Source organism: Grampus griseus (genome assembly GCF_964374135.1).
Source record: "Grampus griseus genome assembly, chromosome: 10".
In the NCBI taxonomy this organism is placed as follows: Eukaryota; Metazoa; Chordata; class Mammalia; order Artiodactyla; family Delphinidae; genus Grampus; species Grampus griseus.
This window is the reverse complement of record NC_139004.1, coordinates 19,474,794-19,487,328: the sequence shown is the minus strand read 5'-3', so window position 1 is coordinate 19,487,328 and position 12,535 is coordinate 19,474,794. Positions and strand designations below refer to the sequence as shown.

Sequence of the window (12,535 nt, the reverse complement as noted above, 5' to 3'; positions counted from 1 at the left end):
GTTGTTTCTTTCTTTTTTTTTTATAAATTTATTTATTTATTTTTGGCTGTGTTGGGTCTTCGTTTCTGTGCGAGGGCTTTCTCTAGTTGCGGCAAGCGGGGGCCACTCTTCATCGCGGTGCACGGGCCTCTCCCGTTGTGGAGCACAGGGTCCAGATGCGCAGGCTCAGTAGTTGTGGCTCATGGGCCCAGTTGCTCCGCCGCATGTGGGAGCTTCCCAGACCAGGGCTCGAACCTGTGTCCCCTGCACTGGCAGGCAGATTCTCAACCACTGCACCACCAGGGAAGCCCCAAAAGTTGTTTCTTTGAAAGATCAACAAAATCGATAAAGCTTTAGCTAGAATGACCAAGAAAAAGAGAGAAGACTCAAACTGCTGAAATCTGGAATGAAAAGGGATATCACTACCAACCTTATAGAAATGAAAAGGATTATAAATGAAAAGGAATTAGTTAAGATGAGGTCATACTGGAGTAGAGTGGACCCTTAATCCAACATGACTGTGTCCTTATAAGAAAAGAGACACAGAGACAGACACACAGAGAACCTGCCATGTGATACTGGAGGTAGAGATTGGAGTGATGTGTCTACAAGCCACAGAACGCCAAGGATTGCCAGCAACAGCAGAAGCTAAGAGAAGGGCATGGAGCAGATTCTCCCCTAGAGCCTTCCGAGAGGATGTTCCTACCAACACCTTGATTTTGGAATTCTAGCCTCTAACACTGTGGGAGAATAAATTTCTGTTGTGTTAAGCCACCCAGTTTGTGGTACATTTTTATGGCAACATTTGGAAACTAATACAGATTTGAATAAAATCTCTCCAAAGAAAATATACAAATGCCAATAAGCACGTGAAAAGATGCTCAGCATCACTAGCTATTAGGGAAATGCAAATCAAAATCACATTGAGATACCACTCCACACCCACCAGGATGGCTGCAATCCAGAAGACAGACCATAACAAATGTTGGCAAGTATATGGAAAAATTGGAACACTCATACGTAGCTGGTGGGAATGTAAATGGTGTAGCCACTGGGGAAAACAGTTTGTCAGTTCCTCAAAGTGCTAAATGTAGAGCTACCATACGACCCAGTAATTCTGCTCCTGGGTATATACCCAAAAGAAATGATAAACATATGTCCATACGAAATCTGGCACGTGGGAGACTCAAGAGGGAGGAAATATGGGGATATATGTATATGTGTAGCTGATTCACTTTGTGATACAGCAGAAACTAACACACCATTGTAAAGCAAGTATACTCCAATAAAGATGTTAAAAAAAAAAAAAGAAATCTGGCACGTGAACATTCACAGTGGCGTTATTCATATAGCCACAAAGTAGATACAATCCAAATGTCATCGACTGATGAGTGGATAAATAAAATGAGATATATTCATACAATGGAATAATATTTGGCAATTCAAAGGAGGGGGAAATACTGATATATGCTGCAACTTGGATGAGCTTTGAAAACATTATGCTAAATGAAAGAAGCCAGATGTGAAATGCCTCATATATATATTCCATTTATATCAAAAGCCCAGAATAATTAAACCTACAGAGACAGAAAAGTAGATTAGTGTTTGGCAGGAGCTGAGGGGCGGCATGGGGGCGGCTCTTAGTGGGTGTGGAGTTTCTGTGATGATGGAAATGTTCTGGAATTATTTATTTATTTTTATACTTATTTTTGGCTGTGTTGGGTCTTCGTTTCTGTGCTAGGGCTTTCTCTAGTTGCTGCAAGTGGGGGCCACTCTTCATCGCGGTGCGCGGGTCTCTTCACTATCGCGGCCTCTCTTGTTGCGGAGCACAGGCTCCAGACACGCAGGCTCAGTAGTTGTGGCTCACGGGCCTAGTTGCTCCGCGACACGTGGGATCCTCCCAGACCAGGGCTCGAACCCGTGTCCCCTGCATTAGCAGGCAGATTCTCAACCACTGCGCCACCAGGGAAGCCCATGTCCTGGAATTAGACGGTGGTGTTGGTTGCACAACTTTGTGAGTATACCGAAGGCCACTGAATTGTACACTTCAGAAGGGTGACTTTTGGGAGTTCCCTGGTGGCCTAGTGGTTAGGATTCTGGGTTTTCACTGCCTTGGCCCCAGGTTCAATCACTGGTCTGGGAACTGAGATCCTGCAAGCTGCACAGCACCGCCAAAAAAAAAAAAAAAAAAAAAGGTGACTTTTTATTGTAAGTGTATTATATCTCAACAAAAAGGTAAAAATGAAGATGTGTCTGAAAGTTCTTATTCTGTGTGTGGTTATGTCTGTTTGCACACACACATACATTGCTCCTTTTATCCAAAGGTCTATCTATCATCAGCTGAACTCTGGGACCAAAGAGCCTTTATTTGTGAATAGAAACCGATCAATCCCTTGACCCTCAGAATACACCCCTATGTCCTTGCCAAGCGGCAGAGCTGTGGCCGTCTGTCTTCTCAGCCCCACAGGTCAGATGGCTGGAGTGGATGTGTCACATTGGTCACTGCATAACCGTGTGGCTGACCTCTCTCTCTGTCTCCTCTGCAGCACCGTGATTGTGTTTTATGTACAGACTGGGCCACCTTTCAAGGTCCTCAAAGCTGCGGAAGTGGCCCGAAATCTGCACAGGCGGCTCTCAAAGGAAAAGGCTGATTTCTTGCTTTTCAAAGTCTTGAGGATTGACACAGCAGGTATGTCCCCATCAGAAATATTCTTTTTTATTTTTAGTTTTAAAGTTCAAGTAATGTAAATACCTAATTGTTGTATATTCAGAATTGGATTCCACTGGACTAGACATCCCATCCAATTAAATGCAATGGGAGTCTTATAGAAACATAATTACCCAGGTTAAAGGAAAAGATTTTTCAGAGAAGGTGAAATATGATTTGGTTCCTATATGGTGGGACAGTAGCCAGGTCTCATAGTCTGTTTTTTTTTTTGTTTTTTTTTTTGGCGGTACGCGGGCCTCTCACTGTTGTGGCCTCTCCCGCTGCGGAGCACAGGCTCCGGACACGCAGGCTCAGCGGCCATGGCTCACGGGCCCAGCCGCTCCGCGGCATGTGGGATCTTCCCGGACCGGGGCATGAACCCGTGTCCCCTGCATCGGTAGGCGGACTCTCAACCACTGCACCACCAGGAAAGCCTTCATAGTCTTTTTTGACTTAAGTAGGAATGAAGTTCAATATTTCATTATCTGTCCAATTTCTCCATGTCAACCCCTACGGGAATATTCTAAAAGAATCAGATTTGCTGATCGTGGCTATGTTTTACTGGCACAGAAAGAGGACATGTGGACATCTTTGCTTTAGCATCCAGAGATTTGTTTTGCATTTATGTCTCCACCTGGTTTCCTGCAACATACATTTGCCAACCATGCTTTGTCTTTGAGGGAAACTGGAGACAAACAACAGTTATGGTCTGTTTTTAAAACCATACTCTTTCATACTGGTCATGGTCAGAGATTTCATACTTAGATGGTCAGAACAGTATTAAAAGACAGATACGTGTTATTGGTTGGAAAAGCCATGTTTATATAATTTATTGACCTGGGACATCGTGCCTTAGGTTGTGAACATGGTGTTGTGTAGACTCTTGGAAATCTAAGATAGCTTTTTTTTTTTTTTTTTGGCGGTACGTGGGCCTCTCACTGCTGTGGCCTCTCCCGTTGCGGAGCACAGGCTCCGGACACGCAGGCTCAGCGGCCATGGCTCACGGGCCCAGCCGCTCCGCGGCATGTGGGATCTTCCCGGACCGGGGCACGAACCCGTGTCCCCTGCATCGGCAGGCAGATTCTCAACCACTGCGCCACCAGGGAAGCCCTAAGATAGCTTTTAAGTGCCTTCCAGTGGTACCTCTTTTCTTAGTGGCTTGCCTGACACCTCTTCCTGGCACCAAACTCATTCATATGTGTGGATGGAAATGTGGTCTTTATCCCAGGTCATTTCAATAAACACTGGGGACTGTGATACCATTTGGGGAGTAAAATTTAATTTGTTTCAGATGTATACCTATCCACAATTGACTTTCTTTGTAATATGGAGTAAATTAATTTTTTTAAGAACTCCTTTTTTTCTAGCTACAAAAGTAGTATTATTTATTGTAGGAAATTTGGAATATCCAACAAGACAAAAAAAATTAGAATAATCCTTTAGATTCTAGAGTCTAGAATTCCCACCATCCAAAGATAACTTTTGTTAATATTTTGATGCTTTTCCTTCCAGTTCCCCCATCTCTAGAAACACGTTAATACAATCAGGATAATTTGATATATAATTTTTTAATCTGGTATTTAACTTCAAATCATATTATGACCATTTTCTCAAATCTTTTAAAATTCATCCCTCAATAACATATTCATGACCTCACAGTACTCCATCCTAGATATGTTCCACAACTTATACAACCAATCCTCTACTCACAGACCGTCAGGTTGATTTTAAATAATGCTGCAATGTAGATAAGTTTTTGTGCACATCCCCAGTCGTTTTCACTGGATAAATTCTTAGAATTTCTCTTTCTTAAGCCAAAGGGTGCTACGTTTCTGCTACATGATTAAGGCTTTTGTTTCACAGTTCAGGTGTTGGCATATTTCTGCCATTTGCTTCCAGATGAGATTGTCGATTCAAGAGACTTTCCCCGGGACCCCTGTTCATAGCGTAAGAGTCTCTTGATTCAACGAGATGCCTCTGTTCAGGGTCTATGCTATGAAAAGACACAGCTGAAGCCAGGGAGCCCCTTTTCTCCATGGTGACCTCTGCCCCACTCGCCTCCTTGCAGGGTGCCTCCTGAAGTGTTCTGGCCATGGTCACTGTGACCCCATCACAAAGCGCTGCATTTGCTCTCAGTTGTGGATGGAGAACCTGATCCAGCGTTATATTCAGGATGGGGAAAGCAACTGTGGTGAGTCCTGGTGTGGTGGCTTTGGGTGAGGAGCCTTCAGACAAATCATTCTGAACTGTCAGAAAGATCTGCCTAGCTTTGCAGCTGTAAACTCAACGCTTTTCTCACCCGAAGCCAAGCGAACGAGCTCACGTGGTGATGGGTTAAGATCCTCCCACAGTTCACCTTGGGGGTATGTTTAAGGCTTTTCGTAAAACTTCCCGATGAGGAGATTCACCTTGGCAGAGCAGTTGGCTAACCATCGCTGGCATTGCTGAGAAGGCTGCTTTGGGCTACATGGTCCCCATTTCCACATTGCACCTGCCTTGTCTTGAGCTGAGTGTGACCTTCTGGTGAAGTGGTCCCTGGTGTGGACCTGGCTGGAATCAGATGAACAAGAAAATTGGCCCATTCTTCCAGGCTGTCTGCCCAAGCAGGCACCAGAAATTGGAACCACCGCCTCAGCTGGCCAAGCTGGTGCCCTTAAGTCTCTTCTGAGGAGGGAACTGTATTTCAATGCCAGTCTATTCCTAAGAGTAATTTTGTTTTCTTGGGGATGTAGATGGACATAATTGGCCGAAAAATTAGGATGAGCTGACTGCCAAATTATGTTCCCACTCTACTACATAAACATTTGAAAATAGCCAGCCCTTGGATTGTTTTTCCAAGGAACACATATAACATTTAATAGAGGTAAACCTTCTGTTTTTGCTCCATTGGTTTCTCTCTTCCTGAGTTGCTGGTGCAGAACTTTTTACCCTGGATTTCCACAAGGATGTGGGGGAAGTGAAGATCAGGTAGCTTCTGAGTGGCTGTCTGGCTCTGTGAAAAGCATCTTCATGTCATAGGCGACCATACAAATACTTTATTTGCTTTGTTCAAACCAGGCCAGAACTAGTTTTGAGGTTCTGTGATTCTGGAATGAATATATATTTTTTTGTTTGTTTGTTTTGCGGTATGTGGGCCTCTCACTGCTGTGGCCTCTCCCGTTGCGGAGCACAGGCTCCGGACGCACAGGCTCAGCGGCCATGGCTCACGGGCCCAGCCGCTCCGCGACATGTGGGATCTTCCCGGACCGGGGCACGAACCCATGTCCCCTGCCTCAGCAGGCGGACTCTCAACCACTGCGCCACCAGGGAAGCCCATGGAATGAATATTTTGATGTGACTTTCATGGGTGTTTAAGAGGCCTTACTTTTTAACTGATGAATTTTTTTTTTTCAGATTATTCTGTTCTCAGGTCAGTGTGAAATATGTGCTCCATGAGGTCCCTGAACCAGTTGGATGAAAGTCGGGTGGTTTTAAGTTGTTCTTGATTTATTTGTACTTCACCTTGCTTAGGCTCTCGACCAGCCTGGCGAGGCGGTAGCAGCACCACAGATGGCTTTGCTTGTATGGACTCAGAAATACTCATTGTGAGTCATTGAAATAAAGCTGTTTTGCAAATGGTATGTAACATGTCCACTCTGGTTTTCTTGTTTTTCAGAGTGGAGTGTGTTCTATGTGACAACATTGGCTCTAACTCTTGTCGTGCTAACAGGGGGTTTAACTTGGCTTTCTATCTGCTGCTGCAAGAGGTACCTGGCACGCTTACTTATGTCTTGGAAATAAAGATGCAACATTGAAGGTGATATGACAGTTCTAGCGGCTTTTGCTCGGGTTTGTGAAACTGCTGAACTGTTTGAGTCACTCTTTTTATGAAGAGAAACTTGACTTTAAAAGTACTTTATAATGCATTCTCCCCCACGAAGCTTATGTGCCTAGTTAAATAGAGTAATACTAGAGACAGCTTTTGTTCATTGCAGCTCTCATATTTTCTAGAAGATTCAGTGATTCTGTATCAAATCTAAGGCTCTTTTCTATCAGTCTCGCATTATGTTCACTAGAACAGTACCTAAGTGGCCTGACTAATCCACCCTCGGTAGAGAAAGGAGTTGTAGAAGTAGACTGATCTAAACGCTAGATTTATATTATTTTACGTATGGGAAGCAACAATCTAATCTACCTGAATTCTATTTCATAAATGTAAAACTTTAAGCGAACTGAATACTGTCACCAAAGAGAGGCTTTGCTTTAGATTCCTCCTTCTTTTTTCCCATGGAGCTGACCGCGGAGAAGCCCCAGAGATGCCTAATTGTCCGAACCTTCCATAACCCCATGCTTGACCCTCTATAAGGAGATTTGTAGGAACAGTGATTACTCAAGTCCTTAGAAGACAGCATTGGGTCCACTTTCCTATATGGAACTCTATAAATGCTTTCCAAAGAAGACGTGATAAAAAGAAATAATGGTTATACCAAAATAATAGTTATTTTTCAGAGATCACTTATCAATTTTTTTAGTTTTATTTGTGGTTATTTTCCCAAAGGTAGGACTGGTGAAAGAGAGCACAGGCACTTAGAGGCCTCCATCCCATTAAGTTTTCCCAGAACCCTCTGGGATGATGGTCACCCTGCTGTGCTTGGCTTTAAAAATTCTGCAGCTTTGTGACATTTGTATCAAGTAGATGAGCATGATGACGATGAGAGTGATTGACTGTGAGCATTTATTAAGTATTTGCCATTGTGATGAATGGTTCTACGTGCTTTCTGTGTATTATCTTATTTAGACCTCCTATCAACCATATGAGAAAGGGACTATTCTTACTCCCATTTTACAGGTGGGAACATGGAATCACAGAGGTAACAAAAAATGATCTCAAAGTCACCCCATAGTAAACCCAGGGTGAGAGGCCCATGCTGTTAATCACCAAGCTATCAGAAAACTGCCTTTGTTTGTTCTCTACATATCTTAACCATAGTGTTGATGTGTATTTTCAAATTATCCCCTGAAGCATAGGATGAGGTACATAGGATAGCCCGGTTGTTTTTATGTGTTGATGAGTTATTGCTTATTCCCTTGGGGGAATTTATTATAATTTCTGTTGGGTTTTTTTTCTGACTGCCAGTTACATCATCTTTTCATTCCTGCATCTCTGGACATCTCAGGATAGTATAGGTTGAGGGGAAAACTTGCTAATCCAGGTTTTTATGAGGAAGGAATGACTCATGGAGAAAAGCTTGCTAGGCCAACACACAGGTATTGAGAGTTTCTGGAAGGTTCCCTGGCACCTCAGCCTGAGGACTGGGTGAGAGCCTGCAGTTAGGAGGGTGGTAGCAGTGTGACCCTTCTTACTCTGACCTGTGTTTCTTCAAGATGTGTGAGGTACCTCAGACTCACCAAACTCAGATCCGGCTGTGTATATCCTTAATAAAAGATGCCAATTAACAGAATGTAATCAATTCTAAAGGCAAAACATTTCCTTTGGCGTCCTCCACGTGTTTGAAATCCTGGATCCTAGTTACCCTTTCTGAGAATCTGGGTTGACCTTTTCTTTGTTCTTTTCAGACGAAAAAGGACTAAAATAAGGAAAAAAACAAAGTACACAATCCTGGATAACATGGATGACCAGGAAAGAATGGAGCTGAGGCCCAAATATGGTAAGGCAGCCTCCAAGATGATTTCCTGGTGCCTTTCCATTATTTGATCCAGGTGTCTGAGTGTCACCGTAGGTGAAGGGAGAACAGCAGGCTGGAGTGGGCGCTTTAACTGGGGAGGAAGAGTGAGACTGGGATTCTGTGAAGAAAATCAACCTACTTCAATCCCGGGGATATGCTACCTGGGAGGCAATAGTTGTATTATACATGTAATGAAATCTTGGCAAAGTGCTTTGAGGCATGAATGGGTGAGGGATAGGACATGCCTATTATTGGTCGAAACAAATGACCCCAGGAATAAGACTGCTTTTCAAACAGGTGTCCCCAGTGCCTGGCTTTTCTCTACTCATGGTTGGAGGGTGGGGCCTGTGATGCTGTTTCACCCTGGCTCATCTCTGAATGCTGTTCCTTTTAGGTCTGCCACACACAAAATGCCGCAAAATAACATTTGGACTTCAAAACCAAACATTTTTCAGCGTCTGCATTAGCTAATCAGCCATGTGTATAGATGGACACAAAAGCTTTTACAAACAATTGACTTTGTTCACAGCATGAATTGATCCCCATGCTGAGAACTACCTCTTGACCACCTCAGTTAACTCTCTGATTCTCACTTATTAACTCTTGGAGACTAAAAGAACCTTCTCTGGCCCCCTGAGGCTGCTTAGCACTGATTCTATGGACTTATCATAATTCTGGATTGATGACTAAATTGATTCTTACAGAGGGCTGTAATCACTTTCGAAGTTGTGAGATGCAGAACGTTGTCCACGGCAAATGTCATGTATCTACCCATGTATCTGTCATGTATTTTTACCCATGTACATTTACCCATGTAAATGTCATGTATCTGCACAGACCCTGAGTTAGGCCCTGGAGATGGGGAGGAGAATGAAGCATAGTGCCTGCCTTGGGGCGCTCAGAGCCCAGGGGAGGATAATTACACCAGAGTCAGAGCCCTACAGAAGCCGGATGAGGCCCTGTAGGAACATAGAGGCCAGAATGACTGAGCGTGTATGGAGAACGTGGTTCGGGCCTTTGGCAGGGGAAGCTTCTCAGGAAATCCACATGATAGCGTGCATTTATCAAGTGTTCACCATCTGTATTACATAACTAATATCAGAGGTGTTATAAAGAGACTTTGTACCTGAGAGCTCAAAGTGCTTTTGGGTGCATTGTCTCACCCACCTGCCTTCTAAAATACACTCCCCCTTCTGGCAGTCCTGTTTCTACTCACAGCCCCCCTGTGTTCCTCATTACCAGGCTCTAAAGCTCAGACACTGGTGCTTGGTCCAGGATGCCTTGTCCCCATTCCAGCCACTCCATCTTGCCTAATCTCTTGCCCTCTTTCCTCATCGTTCTCACCACCACCCCTAGTTCAGACCCTTGTGATATCACCTGTGGACTAATAGTAACAACAGTAATAGTTAGCAGGTACTTAATGTTTAATATGTAGGAGGTACAATTCTATGCACTTTACCACTGAATTCCAATCCTGCCAACAGCTCTATGATTATCCCCATTTTACAGAAAGGGAAACTGAGGCACAGAAGAGTTTAGCAACTTGCCCAAGTAACAGAGCTAGTAGGCGCCAAAGGCAGGTGGGACAGGCCGTCTGCTCTAGAGCCTGGGCTCCCTTCCTCCATGCTGCGCTGCTCCGTGTGTGTGGCTGGCTCTCCAGCTATTCCTCTCTCTTCCTTCTGTCCTGCCACTGGGTTTTAGTAATATCTTAAAACAACATTTTAATAGTGTCACTCCTTTGCTAGTAGGACAAAATCCAAGCTTCACGGCTTCCCTTGGATTCATGTGCTTGTCTATGAGATCCCAGCCTCTTTTTGTTTTTCTTTTTTTTTGCATTTCCTACATGAATCATTTGCTCCAGACTGCTTTCTGCAAATATTTCTGGATGCCTCCGCATACTCCATGCTCCTCCACTGTCCTCCTGTCCGAACCCTTCACTCTCTTCAAATCCCATCCTGTGTGAACGATCCCTGAAGCTTCTAAGTGTGCACTTGTCTCTTCTTGATTCATGTAAAATTTATCTTTAAAACTTTCTTGCCTGTCATGAACCCTCATCTCGTCTTTGTCTTACATCCTTAGCTAGACACTATAAATTCTTTGAGAGCAGGGGTCACATACCTGTCCCTTCTCTTATTTTAACTCCCAGCAATCAAATATTCTACTAAAAATACTTGATGGGAACAAGTGGTAAAATCATAATGGTTTTCATTTATTGAGTGCTTACTAAGTGGTAAATGCCAGCAGGAGTTTTACACGCACGAGTTCACTTAACCTTCACCATAAAACCGTGGAATAGATGCTTTGTTAGCTCCTAATTTAATAGATGAGGAGACTGAAAGCCCAGAGAGGTTAGGTACCTTGCCCAGGGCCACACAGCTGGTGAGTGACAAAGCTTGGGCTCAAGCTCAGCAGTGACTCCAAAGCCCCTGTTAATACTCACTAGGAAACCCCAACCGCCTGCTGCGTTGTGAGTGATCGTTTTGCATGTGCAGAGCGCGTGACTCCGTGCATGGGACCAGAATGATGGGCAGCTGAGAGGGAAAATGCCCTTCCCCCCAAGATGCATCTGTCTGCTTCTCCCTAGGTATTAAGCACCGAAGCACAGAACACAACTCCAGCTTGATGGTGTCTGAGTCTGAGTTTGACAGTGATCAGGACACGATCTTCAGCCGAGACAGGATGGAGCGAGGGAATCCAAAGGTTTCCATGAACGGATCCGTCAGAAACGGAGCTTCCTTCAGCTATTGCTCAAAGGACAGATAATGGAGCGGTTGTGAAATGGAAGGACGCTCGCAGGAATCCTTTAATCCAGGACAGTCAATGGGAGTTCAAAACAAAACTAACTCTTGTTAGAATAGCGTGTTCCCATCCTTTCACACTGGGCTGGAGGTGTGTCCCCATATTTTAAAAGACCTGTCTTCTGGGGTTTTTGAGACACAAACCAAAACAAAAACATTGCTCTTTTAACTGAGATGCTTGTTAATGGGACTAAAGGTTGGGTAAGAGGCTAAGGTAGATACTTAAAAGAGTTTTGTGTTTTTGTAGCTGGCACAGTGTTATGTTCCTATGTTAAGAGAAAGATTAACCTGTTTCTATCTGCAGACCCTTGCAGAAGATGAGTTCAACATGATGTAAAGAGGGCCAATTTCTCTTAGGAGCTGTGATTGCCTTTAAAGACGACTTTCCAAGCGTGGTTTCTGTCGTAGGACCCTTGGAGTCTGAGGGCTGTGTGTCTATATATATATTTATATATATATATATAAAAGATGCTTTATCTGAGGAATGGGTTGTCCTCTGTCCAGCAAGTTTTCTGTGCTGAAGAGACACCCATACAGAGCCCAGCTCTCCTGTTTTCACTCTTTCGCTATGCCAACCGCCATTTCTGTGCTCTCTCTACAGAGCAGCTCTTGGAAGTTCGAGAGCTAAATAAGAATTGTATTCTGAGGACTGGAGGCAACAGAGAGGGAGGTGGGGTTTGCTGACTTGTAGGTTGAAGGTTGAAGGTAGCATTTTAGCATGTTTCACCTTTTCTTTCTCTGAGAAAAACAAGCCACACTGAGGCCTCTCTCAGTCCCAGTTTACATGAAACACAAGAAAAGTGATTATTAATTCCTTAGACATTTATTGAGTATGTGCTATAGGCCATGCATTTGGACCTCTATCAGTAGGAATAAAGACTCAGCAACTTGGTAATATATACAGTCGGGCCTCCGTGTCCACGGATGCAGGACCCGTAGGGATGTGGGCCCCATGGATGCAGATGTGGGAGGGTGGGGGAGGGCCGACTGTATTCCCAAACTCTGAAATACAATCAGTCTTAATGAGGATGGTGTGCTTATGATACTCGGCCCCTACAGGTACTTTCCCTAATAACTTGACACAGATATCCACTTCATATGTTTAAAAATATATTAAACCATTTTCTACTAAATATCTTATTTTAAATATATGAAAAAAACATTAAAGCATCCCCAACCCCAGAGCAGCACCCCAGAGCAAGGACTTGGAGTTAATTGTAGCCTGACAAGTTGGTTAGCTGATGATTGTTCCCCATCCGCCCATAGTCCTGAGGCTGGGGGCCTGGGTGGTGCCCTTGGCGTTCTTTGTGGAGAGATTAGAATGAGAGGTGGGGCCCGTCACAGACAAGCGTGACCACACCTAAGCAATATTCTGTTGCACAAGC

General features: G+C 44.1%; 1 protein-coding gene across 4 annotated transcripts in view; it reads left to right on the top strand.

Annotated features, from left to right (window-relative positions):
* Positions 1-11,115, top strand: part of KIAA0319 — a gene marked incomplete at both ends in the record, with an annotated part of 47,811 nt that extends 36,696 nt beyond the window's left edge. For 2 of the 4 annotated variants that reach the window (XM_082664683.1, XM_082664682.1), the window contains 5 exons: positions 2,526-2,668; positions 4,755-4,877; positions 6,342-6,432; positions 8,243-8,334; positions 10,937-11,115. In XM_082664683.1, the coding sequence (XP_082520809.1) occupies positions 2,526-2,668; positions 4,755-4,877; positions 6,342-6,432; positions 8,243-8,334; positions 10,937-11,115 (628 nt within the window). Of the gene's footprint in view, positions 1-2,525; positions 2,669-4,754; positions 4,878-6,341; positions 6,433-8,242; positions 8,335-10,936 lie in introns of those variants that run through there. The other 2 variants (XM_082664684.1, XM_082664685.1) reach the window with 2 other exon arrangements.
* Between the last annotated feature and the right edge of the window lie 1,420 nt (positions 11,116-12,535).